General features: G+C 33.5%; 1 protein-coding gene across 1 annotated transcript in view; it reads right to left on the bottom strand.

Annotated features, from left to right (window-relative positions):
* Positions 1–6,320: 6,320 nt before the first annotated feature.
* Positions 6,321–27,953, bottom strand: part of LOC127735983 (putative ferric-chelate reductase 1) — a 32,507-nt gene continuing 10,874 nt past the window's right edge. Inside the window, exons 3-14 of the mRNA XM_052246478.1 lie at positions 22,870–23,018; positions 19,661–19,752; positions 19,094–19,187; positions 18,549–18,752; positions 17,669–17,764; positions 17,201–17,372; positions 12,226–12,342; positions 11,285–11,400; positions 10,840–10,926; positions 7,585–7,741; positions 6,974–7,111; positions 6,321–6,595 (exon numbers count right to left, since the gene is read on the bottom strand). Coding sequence (XP_052102438.1) covers positions 6,474–6,595; positions 6,974–7,111; positions 7,585–7,741; positions 10,840–10,926; positions 11,285–11,400; positions 12,226–12,342; positions 17,201–17,372; positions 17,669–17,764; positions 18,549–18,752; positions 19,094–19,187; positions 19,661–19,752; positions 22,870–23,018 — 1,544 coding nt within the window. The 3' untranslated portion in view covers positions 6,321–6,473. The remainder of the gene's footprint in view (positions 6,596–6,973; positions 7,112–7,584; positions 7,742–10,839; positions 10,927–11,284; positions 11,401–12,225; positions 12,343–17,200; positions 17,373–17,668; positions 17,765–18,548; positions 18,753–19,093; positions 19,188–19,660; positions 19,753–22,869; positions 23,019–27,953) is intronic.

The following is a 27,953-nucleotide window of genomic DNA, read 5'->3' as shown; positions in this document are numbered from 1 at the left end:
ACTAGGAGAAATAAAGGGAAGTAACAATTTAAATCTAGCAAATTACCAAATGTTATTTCCATAAAAAGAGATCAAGTGAAGAACGCTAAATAATTAAATGATATTCAGTGCGCATAATAAAAAGCCATTCATGATAATTACAATTTTGATTAATCTTATCAACAAATTAAATTCGTATAAAATAGTTTTGGAATTTCGAAATACAGTAACGAATTAAACTTATTTGTTTATATATACCTTTAAACATGGTCTTCAGTATATACATTGTACAGTACATGATTTAATCTTGATCTTGATCAATGATTCATTTAGTAATCTTTTTTTTAAAAGTATCCTGTTGCACGGATGTCATCGGGCTGAGTGTTAGTCTCTGGTTCACATTTGGATTATAAATAGAGTTCTGTTTCATATATAAATAAAAACTATCGACAAGGAGCGAAAACAGGAATTTAATGACATCGAAGACATATTTTACAATATATCCTATCCTATCCTTTATCAAATTATATCCTATCATATTCTATTCTATCATATATCCTATCCTATCCTATATCCTATCCTATCCTATCCTATCCTATCCTATCCTATCCTATCCTATCCTATCCTATCCTATCCTATCCTATCCTATCCTATCCTATCCTATCCTATCCTATCCTATCCTATCCTATCCTATCCTATCCTATCCTATCCTATCCTACCTTATCCTATCCTATCCTATCCTATCCTATCCTATCCTATCCTATCAAAGGACAGGACTGGACAGGAAAGGAATATACTATTATCATATCATATCATATACCATATCATATATCTTATTGGTGTTCCCACTGTCTATATCACTCCGATCAGCGCTATATAAAATTGTTGATCACGAATTTGACCCAGATATATCACCGACGTCATAATGAATGAACCGACGTTGATAAGCTTGACCCGAACTTATCAAGTCATCTCCCGGTATGCTGGTGAAACAACGTAAAACTTGGTTTCTTTTATGCAAAATACTCAAATAAAATCCGATAATGGTTGTTTTCAATTCGTATGATGTGTTTGGGCTTTTGATTTTGCTATATGATAAAGGACTTTCCGAATTATTTTCAAATAATTTAAGAACAATTTACAATGAATAGTAATACTGTAAATAGTTAAGAATAGCAAAATGAGACATTATGGTGGTTTTTAAAAAGAAGTCTCATAATAAAATATCAACCTGAAGAAGTTGATGTTCAGTTTCTGTGCTTTCAAGTAAGCTTTCCCAGTCACGTACAGTTAAAACGCTAAACTTCTTGTCTGACGTCATAAGACATATAAGACCGGCACGGGCCGGTCCTATCGGAAGAAGACCGGTAGGCCCGGTAACCTCATAGCCAACTACGACCAAAATGGCAGTTTAGAAGCTATATGTATAATTCAAAGTGGGATAAACATGAATGAACTATTAAGTAAAAACCAACCACCATTACATTACAGATGTTATAACGTTAAATAGATTAAGGACTTACACTCGGTCAATACGTTATATATATGACATATATATGGACCAGTTAGATTATATATTGACACTCGGACTTCGTCCTCGGTCAATATTATCTGAACAGGTCCATGTATAACGTATTGACCTCGTCAAAGTCCATAATTGATAAGTATGATATATCATATATGATTTGATATGATATGTTAAATGATATAATATGATATGTATCGATTATCAGATTGTCTGCATATTCATGTTATAAAATGTAAGCTGCTCGACACAATATCAAGCTTTTTTTAACTCATCTGAAAGCGCTCACTCGACAGAAAGCTTAATCATATTATTGACTCACAGCTGATATTTTACATTTTTGTTTTTCATCGACTTATGACTATGAATATTCGCCTCTATTTTGTTTACTGATGTTAATTAGAATATATCCGTGGTCATCTGTAACAGATATTCCATAACGGCTTACGATATTATGATGGTGCCCGAAAAATCTTCGAAGAGATGCTTTCGATTCCATAAACAATCCTTGGTTCGGTAGCTTTCTTGAATCAGCGACCCTCTATCAACGAAATCATTATAGGGAAGGCCTTGAAGACCATAATATCTGGCCAATATATATTACATATACAGGAGCTGCTTGAATTAACATAAATAAATGAAGGGGGTCTCATTGGGAGGTTCTGATCCCGGATCCCGCTTACTGTTTTATCTCAGATTCCCGTATCCCGCTTACACTATGTACGTAAGCAATTCTCATTTTTTTTGTAATTCCCGTGTCCCGCTAAACTTCATTTCCCGTTTTCACGGCACAATAATTTGACTTTCACCTGTCACGCTTACAAAAAATCGGCAATCCCGGATCGCGCTTAGACCCCAATGAGACCCATAATGAAGAATGTGTCCATGGGTCACATATGATGCCCCTGCTTGCATATAACGTTATGAAGGGACATAACTCAAGTACGGTGAAAGTGACTCAACCCAAATTCGAACTTGATCTGTGGTAATAAGCATTGTGTATAAGTTTCATAACGTTTGGTTGTGGCAAACTAAAGTAAGAGAACAGTAACCAATTTTGGGACGTACGGACGGACAAGGGTAACACTTAATGCCCCCGCGTCGGGGGTATAATAACGATCACAATTGAATATTGAAGTAATCACTAATGCCATAAAGACTATTATAATTCTCAACCAACCAATTTAAGGGTTCTTAATGGTAAAGTTGAAGTCTTCTCTTCGTAAGTTTAACGGACGTCATCAGGACTTGGTTGACTTATACATGATATGATGATATCACTGTCACAGGTGACCACTAGTGTACGGAAGTCATCATGACTTTGTTGACTTAAACAGGATTTCCCTGTCACAGGTGACCCCTGGTGTGCGGATGTCATCATGACTTTGTTGACCTATACAGGATATCCCTGTCACAAGGGACCACTGGTGTACGGACGTCATCATAATTTTGTTGACTTATACAGGATATCCCTGTCACAGGTGACCACTAGTGTACGGACGTCACCGCGACTTGGTTGACTTATACAGGATATCCCTGTCACAGGTGACCACTGGTGTACGGACGTCATCATGATTTGGTTGACTTATACAGGATATCCCTGTCACAGGTGACCACTAGTGTATGGACGTCACCGTGACTTGGTTGACTTATACAGGATATCCCTGTCACAGGTGACCACTGGTGTACGGACGTCATCATGATTTGGTTGACTTATACAGGATATCCCTGTCACAGGTGGCCACTAGTGTATGGACGTCACCGTGACTTGGTTGACTTATACAGGATATCCCTGTCACAGGTGACTACTGGTGTTCGGACGTCATCATGATTTGGTTGTCTTATACAGGATATCCCTGTCACAGGTGACCACTAGTTTACGGACGTCATCATGACTTGGTTGACTTATACAAGATTTCCCTGTCACAGGTGACCACTAGTTTACGGACGTCATCATGACTTGGTATACTTATACAGGATTTCCCTGTCACAGGTGACCACTGGTGTACGGACGTCATCAGGACTTGGTTGACTTATACAGGATATCCTTGTCACAGGTGACCACAGGTGTACGGACATCATCATGACTTGGTTGACTTATACATGATTTCCATGTCACAGGTGATGACTTTGTACGGACATCTTCATGACTTGGTGGACTTATACAGGATATACCTGTCACAGATGACAACTGGTGTATTCCATTTGTTGTAGTCACAATGCTGTCTTCATTTTCTCGTCAATAACTACTAGTATTTCCAAATACGTCTTATCTCCGGATTTTTCTCGTCATGAGGAACATGAAATAAAGAATATGTGTACCAAAGATACAGTTATAAGACTGTTTCATATCTTGACTTATATCTAGAAACTGACAATGAGGGTTGTTTGAGAACAAAACTTTACAACAAAAGAGATGATTTCTGTGTAGCAACATTCCACCAGTGCCTGTATATACAGTATATATCTCCCAGTTGATGCGATGTTCTAGGGCTTGCTTATTCTATCATGATTTCCTTGACAGAGAGTTACTACTTACAGAGAAGTCATTAAACCAAGGGTTCCCAGTGGTAAAGTTGAAATCATCCCTTCGAAAAATTTATCAACAATCATGATTTGTTTGACCGTAATAAAATATCTGTTTGACAGATAATAACGGACATGTTTTTGTCGTAACCACAATATCGTCATCTTTTTCTCGATTGTGACTATTCACCGTATTTTACTTGCATGCAATGATTAACACGACGGGTGCCGCTAGTGAATCAGGAATTGCTTATCCTTCCGAAGCACCTGAGTTAACCCCTAGTTTTGTTTTAAAGGGGTTCGTAATGTTTTTGCTTTACTTTTCGGTGTAGTATTTTGTGCTATTTTATATGTCGATCTCCGTTTCTATCGATAACAGTTATATATGTTCATCATTGATAAAAAAAAAACTTGTTTCAATTTCAAACTTTCATATTCAGTCAAGTTTTAGGGTTAGAGATGAGAATTTATCTTTACGAGGGTTTATGCATTTAGTGAAGTTTTACGGTTAGATAAGAGAGATTGCTCTTTCCGCTATGATGTGATGCATTATCACCATACAAGACTCATCAGCGTATTTTAACAGGAATAATACGGCGGATGTTACTAGTGGAGCAGGCGCACCTGTGTTCACGCCAAATTTGTTGTACATGGGATTCGAGTTGTTTATCTTTATGGCCCTGGTGTTGTCTGTTTTTCGTGTTGTTTATCTTTATGGCCCTGGTGTTGTCTGTTTTTCGTGTTGTCTATCTTTATGGCACTGGTGTTGTCTGTTTTTATGGCCATCTTGATAGCTCCTCCCACTTTCCACTAGTAGTACGAGTACTGTGTACGTTTTAGTATGATCTTACAACCAATTTTTGATGGGATTGGTTTTGCTTATAATCTTTAAATTAGTTCATGTTTTGGACTATGGCTGTCTTTCTCTCATTGTCGTATAAATATGAGTTCTCTTTTATCTCAAGGTTACTGTTGACTAACCCGTATAAGATCAGCACAGTATGTTAACCATTTAAGTATCCCCCTCCAAAACATACTTGTTGCTCAGAAATCAGAGTTGCCATGATTTTAAGTAAATTTATTCTTGGCGGATGAATTTGTACATTGTACAAATACTTCTGTTGCAACTTCCTAAGAAAAAATGACTCAAGTTGATTTTGTTTTTTTATAATTTCATTAAAACATTGTTGATGAAAAAGCTCCCCTGTAATTGAAATCTTGACACCGGTTGTAGGGGCTCCGGGTGTTTTCTTTGGAGGTGAAATTAGAAATCTACGTAGAATACAAAAAAGCTCTTCACTTTAGAATTTGATCTTTTTGTTTTTTTTGTTCAAGCATATATCCTTTGATTTGAAGTGTTTGGGATGTGGTTGCCATATTGACAAGTAAATATAAAATTGTTGATGGTTTTTGGCATTCTTTTCGCCGTGTTTTTTGGTTTGAAGTTAGAAACTTTGGGATTTCCTGTTTGGTTTTGACTTTTACAGGACAAACATTTATTCTTGTAGCATATCAATTGATCAGTGATTCAAAGTAAGATCAATATATGTTGTTAATGACTCTACATACATGTGGTTTAACTGAATTTGATTGTACCTTGAAATTACTTACTTATCACAAGCCCTAGAACTGAAAATTATAACAACTGTCATAAATTTTTAGTTCACCCAGATTCCCAACTAATAAGTATAAGACAAATTAAGATGACAGCAGTTTACCAATGTCCAAATCTCGTAAATCGATAAGGAAGAGACAAATCAGGACAACACACATAAACTGAGGGAATCGCACAAAACTCCAAAAGAAGCGAGACTGGGTGTGTCGCCAAAACATATATATTTGGGTATATAATGTCAAGGACATCAATTAGATTTGAAACTGAGATATCAAAATAATCCATTAATTGCTACTGTTGAACTTGGCGTATAATTTATTAAGTCTAACTGATGAAAGTGGTGATCTCGTTTATGGATTCAATCCATGGCTGTGTTAACCAAAAAACTTTAAAATCATTTGGTATTTAGTAGCATTCAGTAGTAAGAGGAGAGACTAGTCGATTCGAGTTTAGAAAAGGGATATAAATCTTCCTATGGAATGTTACCAGTAAGCTAGCTCAGCGTGTCGATTTAGTAGCAGGGTATATTATATCTCAATCTACACTTTAACCAAACATTTGAATCCTGAAATATACGTTATGACCCACCTATATAATTCTTGGGAAATAAAACTATGCTGTTGCTGTGTCTAAGTATTATATTGTGTTGCTTTATCATATAACATAATACAAACAAAGTATAAAATCATGTATTAAAAATCTCATCAAACTTTTTGAGGACGAAATGATATAATGCAGAATCAGCATTATTTGACTCAAAGTATAAGTTTGTCGATTTACATAAAATGAAACCATATTTACACATCATGTCAAGTTGTATAATCATACTTAAAAGAAATAAATGGCCATAATGGATACAGTCAACACAATCAACATATTGATAACATAAACAACCAGTAAAATCATATCAGCTTTCTGTAAAGTTGACTTCTCTTTCGTCTCTTGTGATTCTAAAAATAGATAAATACATTCAGTTTGAAATATGAAGATGCATTCGTAAGAGCTGTCATTCGTTTATAAAGGTGTATTCCACAATTTTATTCAACCTATTTTCAGCCTAGAGTTATGTTTTTATATTGGAAAACAATGAAATAAATACAGCTTAATTGTCAATTATGCACGAATGCCCACGTCTGCAGCCTTTACGTGAAAGCCAGACAACCGGAAACAATCGCAAACCCGATCTAAAAGTCAGAACCCCAAAATCAATGCTAGATCTGATGGCTTTTAAAAATGTTCGGACAAATACAATTTAAATAAAGTTCAAGGCCGTAATTCCGTGAAATTTTGTTTAACCGAATGATCAATTTTGAATTATTGTCAGTTACCTCTTCTCCGTCTTCTCATCTCATAAAACAGCTCCCATAGAACCTGACAGACCACCCATATGCTTGCAATGACTACTCCAAAAGTACTTTGTGTCTTTGGTATCAACTCAATGGTAAAAGCCAGAAATATTGATACAGCTACAAAGATACAAAAGCCTCATTTTATAAATATATAGTCCATAATTACGTTATTATTTGGGTAATTGTCAGGAACAGCGAAAACGTACAGTAAAGCTTTAACCGGTTATTGATGGTGTTCGTGTCGCTCAGTCTTTATTTCTTTTATGTTGTGTTTTGTAAACTGTTGTTTGTCTTTTGGTCGCGTTTCATTTATATTTTTGCAATGTTGTTTTAAGTTTGTTGTCCACTTATAAGTTTGATTAGCCATTTGGTATCTTCCGCCTTTCTTTCAAAATAGATCTAGAGATATAAGAAACCTAATAGATGTGAGAGTTCATGCTGTTTGAACTTTAGTTTATGTTTTGTCCAATGTCTACAGGTGTCATATCTTTCTGTTATGATTCCCCTTTTGGAGTGGGTAGGGCATATGTTAGCATTGTCCTGTTGATTCAAAACTTTTATTTTATCATATTTTTATACTTCTTACAAACCTGCTAAAATGTGTGCAGTTTTCCCCACTAACCAATGACCCCAGTTAAATAGCGGTCTCATCTTTGAATCTGGACCAGGTCTCAATAGTCCACCAAAAACTTGCAAAGTAGTAACCGACATTAAAACAATACCAACATAGGCATGAGCTTCTGCTACCTAAATGATAAAAAATCTGACTTTTCTTCCTTTGATAAAAAAAAACCCACAGTGGTGTATGTATGTAGTATCGGCAACAATGGGAAGGAAAAAATAGAAATTTATTTCTTATTTAATGTGCTCACAGAGTATAGTACAATATGAATAATTGATTACTTGATTGACTGGCTGTTGTTCGATGTACGTCCTGTGGCAAATATTCCATACATGTCCAGAGCGACAGTACACTATGGATGAGACATTATTTTAAACAAAAAACAAGAGACTGTCAGAGTGACAGCAAACCGGATTTTCTGCAGAGGTCGGACCCTGAACAGTTGAGCAAGTATCGACACTACATGTTAGCTTAAAACAGCTCTGAATTTGGATTGTGATTGAATATTTGACACAGCATAGGTTTGTGACACAAAATGAATGTGGTCAAAGAACTGAAAAATTTGAAATTGGACATTTACCTATTATGGTCCAATATCCAAAATCTAAGTACATTGTAAGAATCAGCATAACAAAGAACACCAAGAATTCAATTTTTGATGAAATCAAACAAAGTTTAATTTAGGACCCTTTGGACCTCTATGTGGACCAATTTGATAATGGAGCCCAAAATACAAAATCTCTAAATACATGGTTAGATTCAGCATTTCAAAGAACCCCATAAATTCAATTTTTGTTGAAATCATTATCAAACAAAGTTTAATTTTGGACCCTGATTTGGACCAACTTGAAAACTGGGCCCAAAAATCAAATATTTAATACAGGTTTAGATTCATCATTTGAAATAACCTATATATATTTAATTTATGTTGAAATGAAACACAGTTTAATTTTATCCATATACTTATTAATTTTCTGTTCAAAGGGAAATAACTCAAACTGAATAAATGATAAACAAATAGTTCTCTAAAATTAGATATGATTTAACCACTAAAAAATAGTTCTCTAAAATTAGATATGATGTTATACATTTGTATCCATTTTCAAATTATAATCAATTAAATTAGATATGATTTAACCACTAAAGCATTGTTAGAATCAGCATATCAAAGAACCCCAAGAATTCAATTTTTGGTGAAATTAAACAAAATTTTAATTTAGGGCCCTTTGGACCTCAGTGTGCTATTATCTAATTAATAATGAAAATTAATACCGGTTTAGATTCAGCATTTCAAAGAACCCTATATTTATTCAATTTATGTTGAAATCAAACAAAATTTCATTTTGGACCCCGATTTGGACCAACTTGAAAACTGGGCCCAAAATCAAAAATCTTAATATATGTTAGTCCTATAATATAAGACTTCGGAGTTTCATATCATTTACATTCAACGTTTTTTATCGGATATTTTTTTTTTACTATCAAGGGTTTCAACATTGATAGTAAAAAAAAAATATCCGATAAAAAACGTTGAATGTAAATGATATGAAACTCCGAAGTCTTATATTATAGGACTAAATATATGTTTGTTAATAGAAAATATAAGCTTAGCTGTTAAAGGAGTTCACTTCATAGAAAAAAAATGTATATATAGCATTCAGAAAATTAGTTTATACAGAATAACAAACAAACCTACCACAAAATTCTTCAAACAATTTACCAAAGAAAAGAAGAAGAAAAATCCAAAACGTCATTTATCATTAATACAATGTTTAAAAGTCTATAAAACTTATCTGTAAGTGTAATCAGACTTTATATATATAATTGACCATTTCTGTTCAAAGGGAAATAACTGAATCACATAATAAGTACCACTTTTGACTATTCGAAAGGGATATAACTCAAGAACGAGAAAAACTAAAATCGTGAAAATTTAACTTGACCTTCATTTAGTCACAGACAGGAAACAACATATCTAAATTTGAAAAAAAATCGTCAAAGCGTTTTCATGTTAATGAACGGACACTGATGGCAGCCGCCCGCCTGCCCAGCGTACATCCCCAAATCAATAACCGATTTTTCCTTCGAAAATCCGGTTAAAAAGGTATAAAGTAAAAGCAATTTGAATGAACATGCATTGATAAATACATACATGTATGTGTGTTTATGTTTTGAATACCTCATCTCAAACAAAAGAAATTACTTCTGAGGCATCTGTAAAATAACTGAAGAAGTTCCTTGTTCATTGGTCGTTGCTAAGTTGTTGGCTTGATGACAATCATACCACATCTTCTTTATATTTTTTTTTATGTCATCCTTGTGCCTGATGTAGAGGGTCATGATATCTTGTTAGGCGCTAACTGACATGCCAATGTGCACATAAAAAAATCTACTAACCAATCGTTTTTATAAATATAAATAATGCTTATTGACATTTGTATCTAAACAATGCACTAGTTGTGAGTTTACAAAGATGGGTAGGTAGGATTTGAAAGACAATCAGGGAGGTCAATGATATTAAAAACACTAATTTTTAAAATTATAGAAGTATTTTTTATATATTGATTTTAACATTATGCTATCTGAAACATTTCATATTTGTTTTTCGTAAATTGTTTTGTTATAAGTTAGGCATTTAGTTTTAGTTCTCAATTGAATTGTTTCATATTTTTCATGTCCGGCCTTTTTGTAGCCGACTATACGGTATGGGTTTGTCTCATTATTGAAAGCGGTACAGTCGTCTATAATTGCTTACATCCACTTCATTTGAACTCTGATGGATAGCTGTTTCATTGGCAATCATACCACATCTCCTTATTTTTATATCCCACGTTATGATAGTAGTTGTGTCCAACATGGATGTCAAACCGGATCAACAAACATAAAATCTAAAGTGAATCTTACAGAAATGTGTTTTCACATTCTATTTGTTAAATTCATTGTTAATTATTACATGTCTAATCTAAGTAGGGATTTTAAAATATTTTGGCAAATAAAAGTTGACATCATTCTGAAATTACTCACTTTAAAGGAGGACGTTTGTTTGTTTGCAGCAGAACGTGTTTCTTACGGGTTCAATTTGTAAACTTTCAAGCCGAAGTTTAAGAGTTGTGGTCAAACTTCGTTCCACTAATGCACAGCTGAGTGATTTCAGACGGACGCATAATGTTGCTTATACCTCAGCTTGGCCTTTCAGCAAATAGAAATAAAACACCATATTTACCTCCGTAAGGCCGTCAACTTTGACAAAAATAATTATAAACGAAATGGCTGTAATAACTGCCGATATTACGGCTGCCGCTCTGTGTGTCTAGACAAAATAAAAAAGAATGGATTATAAAACAGTAATGAAATAAGCCATTTAGATTAGATTGGATTATATTGCCATTACTGGCTGGATAGTTAAAATCAATTTTATGTAAGACTGTGAAATGTTGAAAATTTTACGAAAAAAAATAATAACACATCGAACAAACATATTAAATAAACAGACTATCTTAAAAATAAAATTTAATTAAGACAATGCTATTTAATGTTCATTATTTTTAAAATATATTTCGTCCCTCGTATATAGAGTAATTCCTATCAAAAAATGTCTATCAAACGTCGAGAACGCACACAAACTCTCACTATCTCTCTATCTCGGTTGAACTGTATTGAATTCTTACCTGGAACCATATTTTTGCTCCAAATGCCATCTTTTCACCAAAGCTAGATTTGAAATATCTGGCTATAATAGTGGCCAATCCAGTAAATAATATCCAAGCTACTATCATCAGTAATGCTTCAAGAGAATACATAATAATAACGTTTTTTATCCACAGGCGATTGGGACATTAACCACTCTTCCCTTTCAAAATTTCCAGTGTTTTTGATATTATTTAGTAGTTTAAAAAAATCCTAAACATCGAAGAAGAAAAAAAGGGAAAAAGTGGTTCCATACCCCTAAGCGCCTGGAATTTTGTCGAACTATATGACTGACAAATTATTTAAAACAAAATTGGTCTGGTATACACTATCTTAAAAACACCCTTTAAATAGACCAAGACATTTTGTTATATCTTACAAGGTGACAATTGGTTTTGAGTTTTTAATGGAATTTTACATTATTACGATACTGATCTAGGCTGAGGCAGCTCTTTGTAACATTTTGTTTACCTCTTTTGGTATTTCTTGTTAGAAAATACCGGTCTTGGAATTTAATATACTATTGGATAGTTGATAGTAAATTTAAAAAAAAAATATTTAGTTAAAGAAATCTGTCTCACTTTTTTTATAGATTTCTTTTTTATTAGTGCTCACCGTCGACTTTTTTTTGTATAATACTTTGTTGGATCTAACGTGCCTTATTTAAAAGTCCTACTGGGATTGAATATATGTAAAATATTAGGTGAATGGTCAATGTTTGTCAATTTTATGAAAAAATGTAAGATCTAAATTAAAGGAAAATTTTTAAATCATATTTAATAGCACCAAAAACTAATTCTCTTTTATTCAATTTCATATGTTTAGTGTTGATAATGTATCTCAGACTAAGAAAGGAATTCTCAAATGTTTAGAATATTTGCCTCCTAAGTTATATAAGTTACTTATATATTCATAATTATACCATGAACTTGGGTTAAACTTGGTAATGCAGATCCTCTGTAAATACTGGTGGATTTAAAGTTGACTTTAGAATCTGTTGTCACGGGTAATTCAATATGATGAGTTATAGCCGATGATCCTTTAAACAGAACAAATATTCCAATTGACCGTTTCAGAATCTAAGGACTATGGGTAATTTCATTGTTCGTACCCAAAAATGAAAATAACCTCATGTCATTGGTTGAACTTCAATTGTATAGGACGTTTTTAAGCAATCACGACGCTTTGGTGTACACTTTTGAAAATATAACCTAGAATGCATTAGATTCTAAAACGGCGAGTTACACATATGCATAAATATGATAATCATCATTGACAGCAATACAACAACAAAGATTGTTGAAAATTCACACCTAGAAGTCAACATACGATCTTCAAGGGACAACACTGTATGCCAAGCTCTATAAATTGCTTCGAGTTTTGAAAAAACTATTAAAATATTCAAGAGAGACTATAACAAATTTGACACCGACAGCAAAACTTTAATGGACATAGCAGAAAGATCACAACAAAACTCAATAAAATACTCAATGCCTTATATCAAAGGATCAAATAAAAAAACTCTCTCAAATTTGAATGTCATAAGATATTTATAGTTCATTCTTTGTAAGTCTGTTTTGGTATTGCCTCCTGATTATTTGAGAGCATTGTTGGGATTTAAAAGCGCATGATTCGACGAAGACTGTGTTGAAACATGCGTTGTACTGTATGCATTAGATTAGCATCGTTTTATATCAATCATGATCACCAGATTTATATCCTTAAATGTTAACGTTTGCAATGGTAGGAGTTGCATAACTAATGTTACTATGTTCACTCTTCTTAATTACAAAGCACTGTTTTTCTAAAATTTATTAATTAATATAAAATACGGAGACGCGGTATGATTGTCAATGCGACAAACTATCCAACAGAGTCCAAAATGGCCTTCAATAATTATCAAAATACATACATACGTATATTCAGCTATAAATGGCCCCGAATTGAAAAAAATGTGAAAGCAATTCAAACGGAAACAACAACGGCCTGATTTATGACAAAACCATAAACGAAAAACAAATAAACAAACAACAAACAACAACATCTGAATATAATGTTGTGAGTTAAACACCGACCGTGCCAGGGCTGTATAGCCAGTCAAGGTCGTTAAAAACTCTCATCATCATGAGTTAAACATGCGAGTGAGCGCTCAACCGTCCACTTACCTGGGTCAGTGCAACATTTGAGAGAACTCTCACAAGCAAACAACTCATAACTTACAAATTAAAGGTATACACCTCAAGCACGCAGATACATTCTACTGCATCCACACAGCACCAGCAACAATCCCTGCAATTAACTGTACTGTAGTTTTTTACTTTGTCAAAACAAGCAGATGTGGAATGTTTTCCAATAAGACAACTATCCTTATCCACTAAAGACCAAAGAGCGCGATGAACGTATGGTCTTTAACAATGAACAATAACCATAACTATAAAATTAGCTTTAAAAGGGCCCTGAAAAAATGTGAAATCAATATATGCATTATTATCAGGTTCATCAGAGTTGAAAGGTTTACCCTACCTCACTCATCGTCCTGAATATGTATTAAATATTCGCCACTAGACTTTATGTAATTAACAATCAATCAACCTTGAAGTTACCTTACTCTAATAAAGATGAGAATGGATATGAGAATATGTCAAAGAGACAACAACCCGGCCAAAGAGCAGATAACAGCCGAAGGCCCTCAATGGGTCTTTAACGCAGCGAGAAAATCCCGCACCCAGAGGTGGTCCTCAGCTGGCCCCTAAATAAAAATGTGTACTAGTTCAGTGAAAATGGACGTCATACTAAACTCCAAAACATATAAATGAACTAAAATTAAAAAACATACAAGACAAACAAAGGCCAGAGGCTCCTGACTTGGGACAGGCGCAAAAATGCGGCGGGGTTTAACATGTTTTGTGAGATCTCAACCATGCATTTTAATTTTTGTGCACATTCTTTATAATAATATCACTATAAGTTTTGTGGTGTGTTGTTTTATATTTGAGTTAGTCGAAAAGTTGAGGGCATGATTTGTTCATTGTATATATTATGAATTTGTAAATTTTTATCTTATTTTCGTATAGTTCGTGGTAATCTGCCATTTAAATAAAACTTATCATCTATGAAAACTTCAGGGCTTGCATATTCACAAAACATTCATATGTTCATATGCACCTGTCCTAAGTCAGGAATCTGATGTTCAGTAGTTGTCGTTTGTTGATGTGGTTCATAAGTGTTTCTCGTTTTTTATATAGATTAGACCGTTGGTTTTCCCGTTTGAATGGTTTTACACTAGTAAGTTTTGGGGTCCTTTATAGCTTACTGTTCGGTGTGAGCCAAGGCTCCGTGTTGAAGACCGTACTGTGACCTATAATGGTTTACTTTTATAAATTTTGACTTGGATGGAGATTTGTCTCATTGGCACTCATACCACCGGAAGTGTAAGAATATCCTGCTGCACATGCGGCACCCGTCATGTTGCTCATGTTAGTACAAACCCGCTGATAAGTCTAATCCGATATCACATTCGGGGAAAAGGGGACGGGATTGTAGTTACGACAATTGGAACATATCATTAAAATGCATCATTTAAAACGTACAAACAAGAGGCTGTCGAGTGACAGCAAACCGGATTTCCTGCAGAGGTCGAACCCTGAACAGTTGAGTTGAGCAAGTATGGACACAACATTTAAGCTTAAAAACAGCTCTGAATTTGGATTGAGATTGAATATTTAAAATAGATTATTATCTAATTAATAATGAAAATGATATTTTGCAAATCTGAATCACAAACAGGATCATGTAAAAATTAAACATTAACACACACAACAAAAATAAAATACCACATAGCAACTGTGACATCTACATTCATAACACACATGACTTAAAGAAAATAGTTATAAAGAAAATTTGACAACTAATGACTAAAATTAATTGAACAGAATCCATATACTAAATTTATCATTACTGGTTCATGGAATAAGTTTGAGTTATTTCCCTTTGAACAGAAATATGGTTTAACTAATAAAGCAAACATAGTTCTCTAAAATTAGATATGATTTAACTCTCTTAAATTAGATATGATGTTACACAATGTATATCTATTATCAAATTATAATCAAATATAATTAATAGTTCCAAATATTTTTTCTTTCATTTGTCACAAACTAATACAGATCTGCAACTTATCTATCAATGTCAACAACTTTATCTTCACAATGTAATGTAATGAAATATATCTCTTAATAAAAATAGATTATTATCTAATTAAAGGAGTTCACTTCATCAAAACAAAAAAATATATATATAGCATTCAGAAAATTAGTTTATACAGAATAACAAACAAACCTACCACAAAATTCTTCAAACAATTTACCAAAGAAAAGAAAAAAAAATCCAAAATGTCATTTATCATTAATACAATGCCTTTTAAAAATCTTTTAAAAAATGAGTTATTTCCCTTTGTACAGAAATGGAATAATTCATCAAAAATTGAATTCTTGGGAAAGGGATATACCTCAACAACGAGAAAAGCTACAATCGTGAAAATTGAACTTGACCTTCCTTTAGTCACAGGAAACAACATATCTAAATTTGAAAAAAAAATCGCCAATGCGTTTTCATGTAAATGAACGGACACTGTTTGGCAGCCGCCCGCCCGCCTGCCCGCCGTATATCCCCAAACCAATAACAGATTTTTCCTTCGAAAATCCGGTAAAATAATGCAGTGGCTCCCGGACGGATTGTTCCCCAAACCACTTGTCTCTGAATTTTTTTTAAAGGTATATATGTTATTTGTTTTCAGAGACAAGTGCCTGAATCTGGATATCGTCTTTTGATCATACAAAACCTAGAAAATTCCTTGAAGGATTACCAAGTGTTATTGATTTCTAAAATAAACTTTAACCTTAATGTTGACGCCACAGACGGCAACACAAAAAACGACACCGGAATGTAGGATAGCTATATGTTATGCTTCCGAGACAAAATGTCACAGGCTAGATAAAATTGAAAAAATAAATCATGTGTCATGTCAACACAAAAATGCTGGATACTGGGCTGCTGATACTCTCGAGGAAAAACCTTTATTAACAGCGACATCGATCCAGTAGTTGAGATAACTCATCATAGCGGGTACTAGGCTTATAGTTTGGTACGCCATACTTGCGCTTCGTTTACACAAGACTCATCCGTCTTCAGATTCAGTAGCAGGTGGCGCTCTGATAAAAAAAAAAAGTTGGGCTGCTTATACCCTCGCGGACGAAACGTTCAAAAAGAGTCCAATCCTCCTACAGTCGACAGGTCCCGGGGAAGTTTCCATCTTTGTTTTCTTAGACTTACCTTATTTATAAACTGAAAATAAATAAACTTCATTATTTTGATCGTGCTTAACTCAAAGCGCTGGATGATCACAGAGCGTTCTCTCAAGGACTGATAATCACCTACAGAAGTATACGATTGTCAAGCTTGATCCCTAGTTATTCCATTAATTTCAGAATATTGACAGCACTCTGTATTGGTATACTAACACAGATACAGTAATATAAACGTACGCAATACGGATATGAGTGTACACAGTGTGTGTTTACGGAAGAATACTCACCAAATACGCTGAAGGTCATAACTTAGGGAGCCAAATACATACACATTTAGTTAGAAGATCAAAACCAAATCGAATAGGAAAATCCTTTTGGAATCAACTCTGGAGAGCTGTAAACTTAGTTTTCAAAGAATTACATTTTTTGCAATGAAATTTAGAACAATAACTTAAACATGCATCACTAGAATCAATGTCTACCGACAGTACACTAGCAATGGCATCGATTCAGTGGTGGTACTATCAAAGCACAATAAAAACTTCAGTGCGACAATATGACAGTTTTGATGTTTGTGCTGATATACTATACCTCTATGCAAATATCCCCAAGCAATCATAACATAGTAGTCGTTGTTAAGATCAAACCCTAGTCGTTCTGTTGGTTTCATCATATTCACCACACTCATATAATTTGGTCGTGTAAATTCACAATAAAGTTTTCCATCCTGAACGGATACTGTCATATCGTGAATTTCATCTTTCTGAAATTATATTAACACGTTCTATACGACGAATTTGCTAAGTGAGTAATCAAGAATCGTACCTTTAAAGAATATATTCACACTTATTTAGACGAAATCATGACAAAATCGATGATCATAACAAAAATCGATGATCATAAAAAATTATTTAACTTAACCATAATGTAAAATGTGCTTACAATGTGTTAGATATATTTTTTGACAAGAATGGAAAAATCACAAGAATTTATCTCATTGACTCCTTTTTTTGTGTGTATCCCTATAAAAACCAATAAGCTTATTGATAAGTTCCATACCTTATACTGTCTGTAGTTGAAATATAATGGATTGTAGCCATGTTGTACAGTATACTGGTCGTCCTTAAAGGTGCAGGATATCGTATGGTCGTCTCCCTATTAATAGGTCAACAAATAAAATAAAGACTTCATGTTTTAGTTTGGTATCTTCTTTGTTATCTCCTTGTTATCTCCAGATATTATTGATGAAACTGTTTCTTTCTTTCTTTGTTTATTTTTGTTACATAGACAATTGTTCCTCACTTGTTTATATTACCTTGAAGTTTTGTCTTGCATGTCACAATATGGCCATATTTATCTAAATTATGATATCGTCCTGAACATGCATGAAATATTTGCCACTAGACAGACGTTAAGTAAACATCAATCAATCTCAATTGCGATACATTATGGAGACTAAATGTTTTTGTTGTTTCAAAACTTTGCCTTTTTTAATTCATTCGAAATTTAAATTATGTGTACTTTAGTCTCGAATCGGATATGCATGTACCATTTTATTTAGTTTACCAGGCAAGAGATAAACTATCAATCAATACAAAGTCAGTGATGACTAGTGACCGACCAACAAATATAAAAGTTAAGTCGATAATTCAATTGAGTTAATTACCCTATACACATAGAGTTCTAAAATTCAAGTATTTAGGTAATATAAGTTATTTGTCGATACGTCTTGTTTCTATAGATACAGCAATAAAATATTGAAACCAAAAGGACCGGTCGTCTTAATCTTATCTATAAATTACACGTTGTATTGTGCCTGCTAAAAGTCGACATCTAGATGTTCACATTTGGATTGTATCATTGTTTCTTCTTTCTAACATTTACACTAGATATTTCTTCTAACATTTACAAAAAAAAAACAAATGTACGGTGCTATTACCATTAATCGATCATCCGAAAATCCTAATGATATGTAGCCTTCGTTGATTTCTACAAACGCTTTAAACCTTGTTCGGTTGCCTTCATCTCTGAATGTGGCCCCTGCGTAACAGTCATCTCCCGTGCAGTAGGAAGGATACAGAATGCAACCTAAGCTTTCCCCACATTCTTCAAAGTCTATATTAATGTTCTCGTGTTTACTTATCTGAAATAAAAATGGGACAAAACATTTTAAAAAAGCTAGATTTAAGGAACAGCATAAAACCTTTGAAATATAGAAAATAAATAATATTATTTGACTGATCACAAGACATTCAAAACGGTAATGTTCCTTAGATAATCATTGAGCACGTATAAATGTATATAGGCTTGTATAAATTGACATTTCGCAAATTCGTTTACAACAGGAATGAAAACCAAAACTAGAACGAGTTCTCCTTCGTTTATTGACCTGCGAAAATATAGATCAGAAAACTTCAATGACGTGTACTTTCCAGCATGAATATATTTTAAGGTATTCTCTTCCACTAAGACTTAAATGCTTACCTGCTTTACTGGAACCACAGGAATGTCGACATGTGATGGCAATGGATTCATGATATTTATCCAGAAGATGTCAAAACTCTCCACAATGGAAATACTAGTGTAATATGAAATAGAATGTAAAATGGTGATACCTGTTCTGATTCGGCGTGAATTAAGAATCAGCGATTCATTTCACAAAAAATCTTACGATTAAAGTTGATCGTAAGTAATACTGAAATTTGAATTACGAGTATTTTTACTCTTATGACTTTTTGTGAAAAGTGTCGCATATATGTGAAGCGTAATGAGGATTTTGTATATTTTAAGATTTAATTCTCGGAGGTTTTGTAAAATTCTTAGTGTGTAATTTTAATTCAGTGTGTATTTTTAAACTTTTTTTAATCTCGTTGTGTTTTGTCTAAACATCAGAGTGTAATTTGTAACGCTCAATCATGTGTTTTAAAGTTTTTAATATCGGCATGATTTTTTTTTTAGTCTCAGTGTTTATTTTTTCTTGAAAAAATTTCCTTAACACAGTTTTAACGAGAACGGCTTGTCACATATATAAATCCGCCAATATTCACTTACAAAATCGTTAAATTTCCCTGATTTACAGCTGACGCTTTCCAAGTAATATTGACCTCTGTAACGATATCGTTGTTCTTATGACCTATCATATTCTGTAAAAAAAAGCGCAATTCATTTGCAAAAATGTCGTCTTTGTTTAATCATGCAACACTGTAAATGTAGCTTTAACACGCTAATGATATGTTATGGATTCATATAATATACTGAGTGACGTTAAAACGCAACACTCATTTTGTTGATTTTTTTTTTACCAAATCATGTTTGATCCTCATACAACTACTATTCATGCTTACCATACTTCTTTCTCTTTAAAAAAAAATCAACATCTGACTTAATTGTGCTTATTGAACATACCGGATTATTGAAGTCGCACGAATTTCTTGAAGCGAATTTTGGAACCCATAAAAGATTTTTTCAGGTTTTTATACGCCCGTCAAATTTTTGACGGGACGTATTATGGTATACAAATGTCCGGCGTCCGTCCGTCTGTCTGTCCGTCTGTCCGTCTGTCTGTCTGTCCGTCCGTCTGTCTGTCCGTCTGTCTGTCCGGCGTAAACATGTCGCACCGTAACTTGAGAATGACTTATCCAAATTTCATGAAACTTAACATAGTTGTTTCTTATGATGGTCAAACGATCTGTATACTTTTTGGTGAATATAAAATTAAAACTTTTTGAGTTACTTGACTTAGTAACTAAAAACAGGTGTGTGTTTTTTTTCACATGTCGCTTCGTATCTCAAAAACAATTTATGATTATTGCTTAAAACTTTACACACTTCTTAGTTATATTAATCTTAAGATCTGTATACTTTTTGGTGATGATTCAAAATTTTATTTTAGAGATATTGAGTTTTTTGTTAAAAAAGGGGGAGGGGTTTTTCACATGTCGCGCCGTATCTCAAAAACAGTTTATGATTATTGCTTAAAACTTTACACACTTCTTAGTTATATTAACCTTAAGATCTGTATACTTTTCTGTGATGATTCAAAATTTTATTTTTGAGTTGTTGAGTATTTTGTAAAAAAAGGGGGAGGGGTTTTTCACATGTCGCGCCGTATCTCAAAAACGATTGATGATTATTGCTTAAAATTTTACACACTTCTTAGTTATATTAATCTAAAGATCTGTATACTTTTTGGTTTTGATTCAAAATTTTATTTTTGAGATAATGATTTTTTTTTTAAAAGGGGGGTTTTCACATGTCGCACCGTATCTCAAAAACAATTTATGATTATTGCTTAAAATTTTACACACTTCTTAGTTATATTAATCTAAAGATCTGTATACTTTTTGGTTTTGATTCAAAATTTTTATTTTAGAGATATTGAGTTTTTTGTAAAAAAAAAGGGGGGTTTTCGCATGTCACGCCCTATGTCAGAAACGGTTTATGCTTATTGCATAAAAATTCACACACAAGACGACAGGCGTATCATGCGCTCATGGCGCAGCTGTTTATTTTCTTCGTGAAACAGTTCTTCCAATCCTTGGCCACACTTAAATCAGTTAAAAAATGTTGCATCTCCATATTGCCAAGACTGAGAAATAAAAAAACTGAATTAGCCCATAAGAATACTGCAAACAGGAAAATGTGAACGTGCTGCAACCAGACATTTTGATGTCAGAAACTCGTCTTACTGTCCTTCCGACAACGATACAGGTATACGGAATTTGTTGATGACCATCAATGACCAGATCAACATGTAGTGACAATGCAACGTCAATAGAATTTGATTTCTCAACGTCATTTGCGAGACATGTTTACGGGCGTAACGTCAACTGCTAATCAAATTGCCGAATGCCATTGCGCACAGACTCATGCCATAAATGTTTCCCATAAACTGAACTGCCAAAGAATCGACTGCAGAAAAACATTTAAAGCCCTTAAATTTCAACCGCATAACTGCCAAAACCCATTGTAATGGGTGGAACAAAGGCAAAATCAGAACGTGCAAAACAGAACCAAAAACATGCCGAACAGAATTGGTCGACCTTTCTGACAATCATTTTGACGTTTGTTACAGGCAGTCATTGTTTTTGACGGTGACACATTCATTGGTAAGGGGAAAACCAGGGTTTCAGTGTTACAGTATACCACATGAATTGAACATTAAAAATGACGTAATCAATTCAACTTTCGAACTGCCAATTTTTTTAAACAATGAAGTAATGAAAGAAATTTCTGTTCATAAGTTTTTTTAAACAAAAATGATTATCTGAAAATGGGAATTAAAAAGAATAATCTAGTGTTGCGTTTCTAAGATCGATCAGTATAATATGTCCCCTCACAATCTAGGTTCATCAGGCGCGTGTAGATATTCGGATGAAATCGGAAGCTAATAAGAAACTTTTGCAGATAATCATACCAGCTGAATCATACTACATTTCTTTCAATTCTTTATAGATCAAATTGTGTTGTGTTAATAGTATGAAGGTCAAGATTTATTCCTTTGTTTGGGATAAAACTGAGTTTCATCTATCTCATTGAGCCCAGCAGGTTCAAGAGTACATGTTTGTAGGTAGTGCATCAAACATCACTCTGTATTCTACTTTGTGTGTCCCAATTTGGGTAAGCCTCTATTATTTGAAAGGTGATACTTTCAAAAGAAGTGATTGGTGAGTCTCTTCCTTTGGTATAAAATGATCACTGGTTATTTAGTCTGATGTTATTAAATTTAACATCAGACTAAATAACTTCGATTACCAATGACATACAATGGCTTTTACAATCGTGCACAACAGATTTAATCTGTGTTTTCTGTTTCAGATGTAGTATCTATAGCCGGTAAAAGATAATGAAATATACACAAAGAATGATGGCTCATCCCCTTTCAATTATTGAAGCCAATCTGAAATTCATATGATTATCTGGGGCCTAGGAAGCCGAGTGTTCAAAGTAGTTCATGTACAGTGACCACTAGCCTGTCAACTCTGTGATTGTGAGGTCGAACCTTGCTTGTGTCGAGATGCACTAGACTCCTATTTTCAATGACATGAATTGACAGTTTTCCTGCCGATGTTCAACGGTTCTCCTCGGGCACTCTGGCTTCCTCCCTAAAAAAAACCTTGCCGCCATGATATAGCCGAGGTCACTGAAAGTGGTGTTAAACAGCAACAAACTAACAAACATGATTTTCTGTAGTAATAACACCTTACAAAAATGTTGTTATTATTTAATATTGAGAGATTTTATAATGAAATCTCAAATACCTTTTTACCATCTATGCAGTTCATTGCTCTCAGTTTTTCTGATGGAAAACTGGTAAATTCTCCTATAAGTTCTTCCGTGTCTCCTTTATCACGATGAACTGCTATTTGCAAACCCATAAACTTTCTTCCATTCTTTCCTCCTACGGTCACTAAATAAAAAGTTTTACAGTATAATATTTGGAAGGCAAACATTCAATGGAAATAAAAAAATACTGTTCTCTGTTCATAAACTTTATTTAAGTCTAAGTCTTAAACACATGAATGTTTATTAGTTGTTATTGTAGTGGTCCACAAATGTTGGCTACATTGTGCATAGTCGGTTTCGTTAATAGAATTTGGCAGACGTCTTATCACTGGCCCTGTTTATGTATATCTAGGAAGGATCCTATGCATTTTCTAAAGAAAAAGTTTTTTTAGTAGACATTTTGTGAAGTCTATTTTTTTTTTATCATCTCCATAAAGAACCGATGCAATTTATATTTCTACAGCTTCAAAGTTCAAATTCATATAATCCTATATTTCTTAAAGTTAGGAGGGACTTTTATTCTATTTGATATTTTATGAGTTTGAGTGGGCGGATATTTACTATATCTTTCTAATCTTTCTTAAACGATTGCAATTGATTTTTTTTTTCATTGTTTTTTTTTTTTTATCTCATCTCAAAATTAATAGCTTAAAATTACAAATCTTAATATCACGAAATTATTTTTTAAAGAAAAACAACAATTTTAAAGTACAAAATATTTTTACCTTAAAACTTTTAAGCTTTTATATTAAATACAGTTTTCTGATAATTCAAATTACAAAATCCAACATTCATATATATATTTATTTAACAAAATGTAAGCGTTTTAGGAAGTCACCAAATCGCCATATAGTCCCTGTTAGCCTAACCACGGACACCAACACAATCATATCACAATGATTTGTTCGCCGTTTTCTTTTACTTTTGAAACATCGTAAACGTTGCGGGGCCTCGGTGGCCGAGTGGTCCAAGAGGAAAAAAAGTAGTCAAACTACTATATCAATAGCCTGTCAACACTGAGGTTGTGAGTTCGAATCCCGCACAGGGTGCACTCGACTCCAATCTTAATTGAATAGGATTGTCAGTTTTCCTACCGAAGGTTGGTGGTTCTCTCCGGGCACTCCGGCTTCCTCCACCAATAAAAACTGACCGCCACGAAATAGCACAATAGTGTTGAAAGTGGCGTTAAACACTAATCAATCAATCAATCAATCAATCGTTAACGTTGCCTGTATGAAAGGTGCATCGAATGAAAATCTGAAACTAGCCATACTTATCATAAGTTCGCAAAGTTTGGTTCCCCTTTCATCAGCAGTTTAGATGAGAAGATATCTAGAAGAAAAATCTAACCGACACAATGGACGACAGACGCCAAAAGAATTGAATAGTCAACACTGGCCCTTAAAGACATATGACCAGGTGAGCTAGAAAACTTGGTTGTTTTTTTTTTTGGCATAATGCAAGATATGATCCCTTTCTTAACATATGGGATTGAAACATATCTTTCTTTTTTTGAGAGTCAAAATTCTTATTCTTAATTTTAAACCATCGTTCTTACTACTAAGTACTTATTTTTAGAATTTAGGAAGAGATGAATATTATAAATGTTTAGGAGAAACACTCCCAAGATATCTATAGCTTCCATTAATGATCTCGATGTTTATCTTTACAGTTACTGGAAAGTCTTCGGCGATGATCTTAAGAATTCTTCAGTCTCTTGTATATGGTTCAAAAATAAAGAAGACATCTAGTGTCAATATAATATATAATTATAACGGTACCGTAAGCGGTTATCTTTGATGTTTATCGATAACTGCTAAAATGCTTTTAGTTTAAACATATTTTATTTGCTTAAATATGCAAAAAGGATGAGACACAAGTTAATCAAAATTATAAAGTCTTCTCCCATGAACAATTTATAACAATAGAGTATTTACAAAGCATGCATGCAAACAATACATTATATATATTGGATATGTACAAAAAAAATGAAGTGTGATGATGTGAATGGTTGTACATAATATACATGTATATGCACTTTAGTTTGCTATATTATATAATTAGAAACCTCTTTGACTCTTTAATAAATTCATATACATTCTTTAAAATTCTTTCATTTTCATCATTAGTTAATTAATGACGAATCACCGAAGGTTAAGATGTTCAAATTTAGTGGAGAGTTCTCTGATAACCAGTTCTGATTGTTAGATAGTTTGATTCTTAAATTCGCATAATAAGGACATTAAAAAAAGAAGGGATATGCATCTTCACGCTTAGCACCACAGCGACAAGACGGATCTGAAATGATATTGACTCTTGTTGAAATCATGATTCAAAAAAGAAGCTGGGCATCTAAGTTGAGCCAAAATGATGTTGAGTTTACGAATGCCAAATTTATAATGTTTAGGTACTTGGCTTTTGAATTCAGTTTAATATTTTTTAATTCGGTTTTAAATTTACCTGAAGAGTCAATGTTGCGGGTAATCACATTAAGATTATTTAACAGTCGTATAGTTGAAGGTATGAAGGATTCTTGGGTCAATGAAAGTCTACAAAAAGGGTGTATTATATCATTCCCATTACGTAAGGGGTAAACAGCTACACTTTGGATTTTTGGTGTAATTAAATTGCAAAGATAGGCTGGTGCATTATTATGTTGAATATTATAAAATAATTGTAACTTCCTCCTTTCTCTTCGTTCAGCTAGAGTTTCCCAACCAATATCATCATAAATAATTCTACTACTAGTAAAAATAGGTAGACCTGTTACAATTCTGGCTGCCTCAAGCTGCAGCTGCTCTAATTTGTTACAATAACCCACACCAATTTTATCCAAGTATAGCTTTTCTAAATTATTCCTACTTAATCTGGGCCCGTATGCATAAAGCTACTTAAGTTAAGATTTGTTCCGAACGGACGGATTTTTCTACGTGTCCAACGATAAATTAGTACTACCATTGGATTTCTTAACTTAATAAGTGGATTTATGCATACGGGCCCTGTACTTTAATTTTCTAAGTACATTCAAATGTTTCGATACATTTTTTATACCTTCCCCATGGGTGTTTCATTTAGTATCTTTACTAAATGTAACACCCAAATGTTTATGGAAATCTGTAACTTGAGTATTCTTACCATTGAATATGAAATTCATTTCTGGGTTAAAGGACATCAGCCATTTCTAACACCAATCGCTCAGCTCACTCAGGTCGTGACGGATCACTGATTTTATTTGTGACGTGTCACGACTAGAGTGGCTGAGAGATGTGTCATCGGCAAATAATCTACATAAAAGAGATCAAATTTTCAGCGATATCATTAATATAGATAATGAATAAGAGGGGTCCCAAAACAGAATCATGTGGGTCACCAGTTGAAATACTGCAAAGCTCTGACGAAGATTGTTTAATAACAACTCACTGTTGTCTGTTCTTCAGGTAACTTTTAAAACCAATTCAATAAATTCCCATTCACACCATATGACTTCATTTTATGTAGCAATCCTTGATGCCAAACTTTATCGAAAGCTTTAGAAAAGTCACAGAAAACAAAACAGCTAATTTCTTTATTTTCTAGTGAATTTAAAATACAGCTGTAAATTTCTAAAAGCTGGTGAACTGTTAAACATTTTGGAAGGAAACCAGACTGGTATTCATATATTAACTTATTTCTTTGCATGTTTATAAACAACTCGTTCCATTATTTTCCCTACATTACTTATAAGCGATATTGGCCTATAGTTAGATGGTAACGAACTATCTCCTTTTCAAAAAAAGCAATTACATTTGCAGTCTTCCAGCTGGTGGGAAATTTTACATTATTGGAAGGATTTATTAAATATTATTTTTAAAGGAATTGCTATTTTTTTCAGGACACATTTTCAGCATTTTGTGGCTTATGACATCTGGACCAGATGCCTTATAAGGATCTTAAATTGTAATTATATCATCCATTTCATCTTTTTCGATTACTAAATCATTTAAAAAAATATTGGTTCTTGGTTCAATTTCAGGGATGGGAACACCTTCCTCCTCTAGGGAAGAAATCAGACTAAAATATTTATTCAAGAGATTACATTTCTCGTCGTCTCCGTACACTATATATTCCATGCTTTCGTCGTGAATAATATTATTAAGTGGGGGTAAATCACCAGAATCTTTATTTATTATTGTCAAACCATGGTCTTTCATTGTTTCGTATGTAAACATGTCGAGTTGGGATGCTCTGCCTTGCAATGTCAAGGAGTTTTTGAGTAAATGTATTGCACATCTCGTCAACATCCTCAACATCAGAAAAAAGTTCATCCCAACAGACAGAATCAAGTCCTAAAGAAAATTTATTTAAATCTGCTTTTTCGTACAACCAAATTTCTCTTTTGAATGATTTGGATGCAAATCTAGGACATTCTAAAAATATTAAAGATGCATCGTGATCACTTATTTCAGACGGTAATTTAAGTACGTCGGCAATAGATATTTATTGGGTCGCTGATTATTATCGGGTCTAGCAATGTGCTACTATGTCCAGTCACCCTTGTCGGTTTATTTATTACATTTTCTAGATTAAAAAGATTCATTGTATCATAAAATTTATTATTATGATTGAAAATAAATCAGAGTTCAAATCTCCTGTTATCACAATATTCTCCCTTAGCTGGTAACACAATCCCAGTGAAGTCTAGGCTAGTCTATAGAAAGGTATATACTATGAAATTTAGAACGAGGGGCTTGCCCCGAGCACTTAATTTCATAGTATATACCTTTCTATAGATTATCCAATTTAGCACACATTTACAACTCGAGTAATCTTTTAATTGGTCTATTGATGGCTGACTTCTTGAATCACAGGTGTTTGTAAACCTGAGCTCATTAACAAAGTTTTGTTTTGTAAATCTACTTACTAGTATCATTGTAAAATATGCGATTTCAAAAGACCCTGGACTCCAGAATGAAAAGATGTAAGTTGTTGGTGTAAGTATGTTTATTGATATAAAGCAGTGTTTTACTATACATGTACTTCTTTACATTGTAAGATAATAAAATTAATTGACCAAAAACAG

The sequence above is a fragment of the Mytilus californianus genome, unplaced genomic scaffold, assembly GCF_021869535.1.
Source record: "Mytilus californianus isolate M0D057914Y unplaced genomic scaffold, xbMytCali1.0.p SCAF_3, whole genome shotgun sequence".
NCBI classification, from domain to species: domain Eukaryota; kingdom Metazoa; phylum Mollusca; class Bivalvia; order Mytilida; family Mytilidae; genus Mytilus; species Mytilus californianus.
The sequence above is the reverse complement of the archived record's forward strand: the minus strand, read 5'-3'. Positions and strand labels throughout refer to the sequence as shown.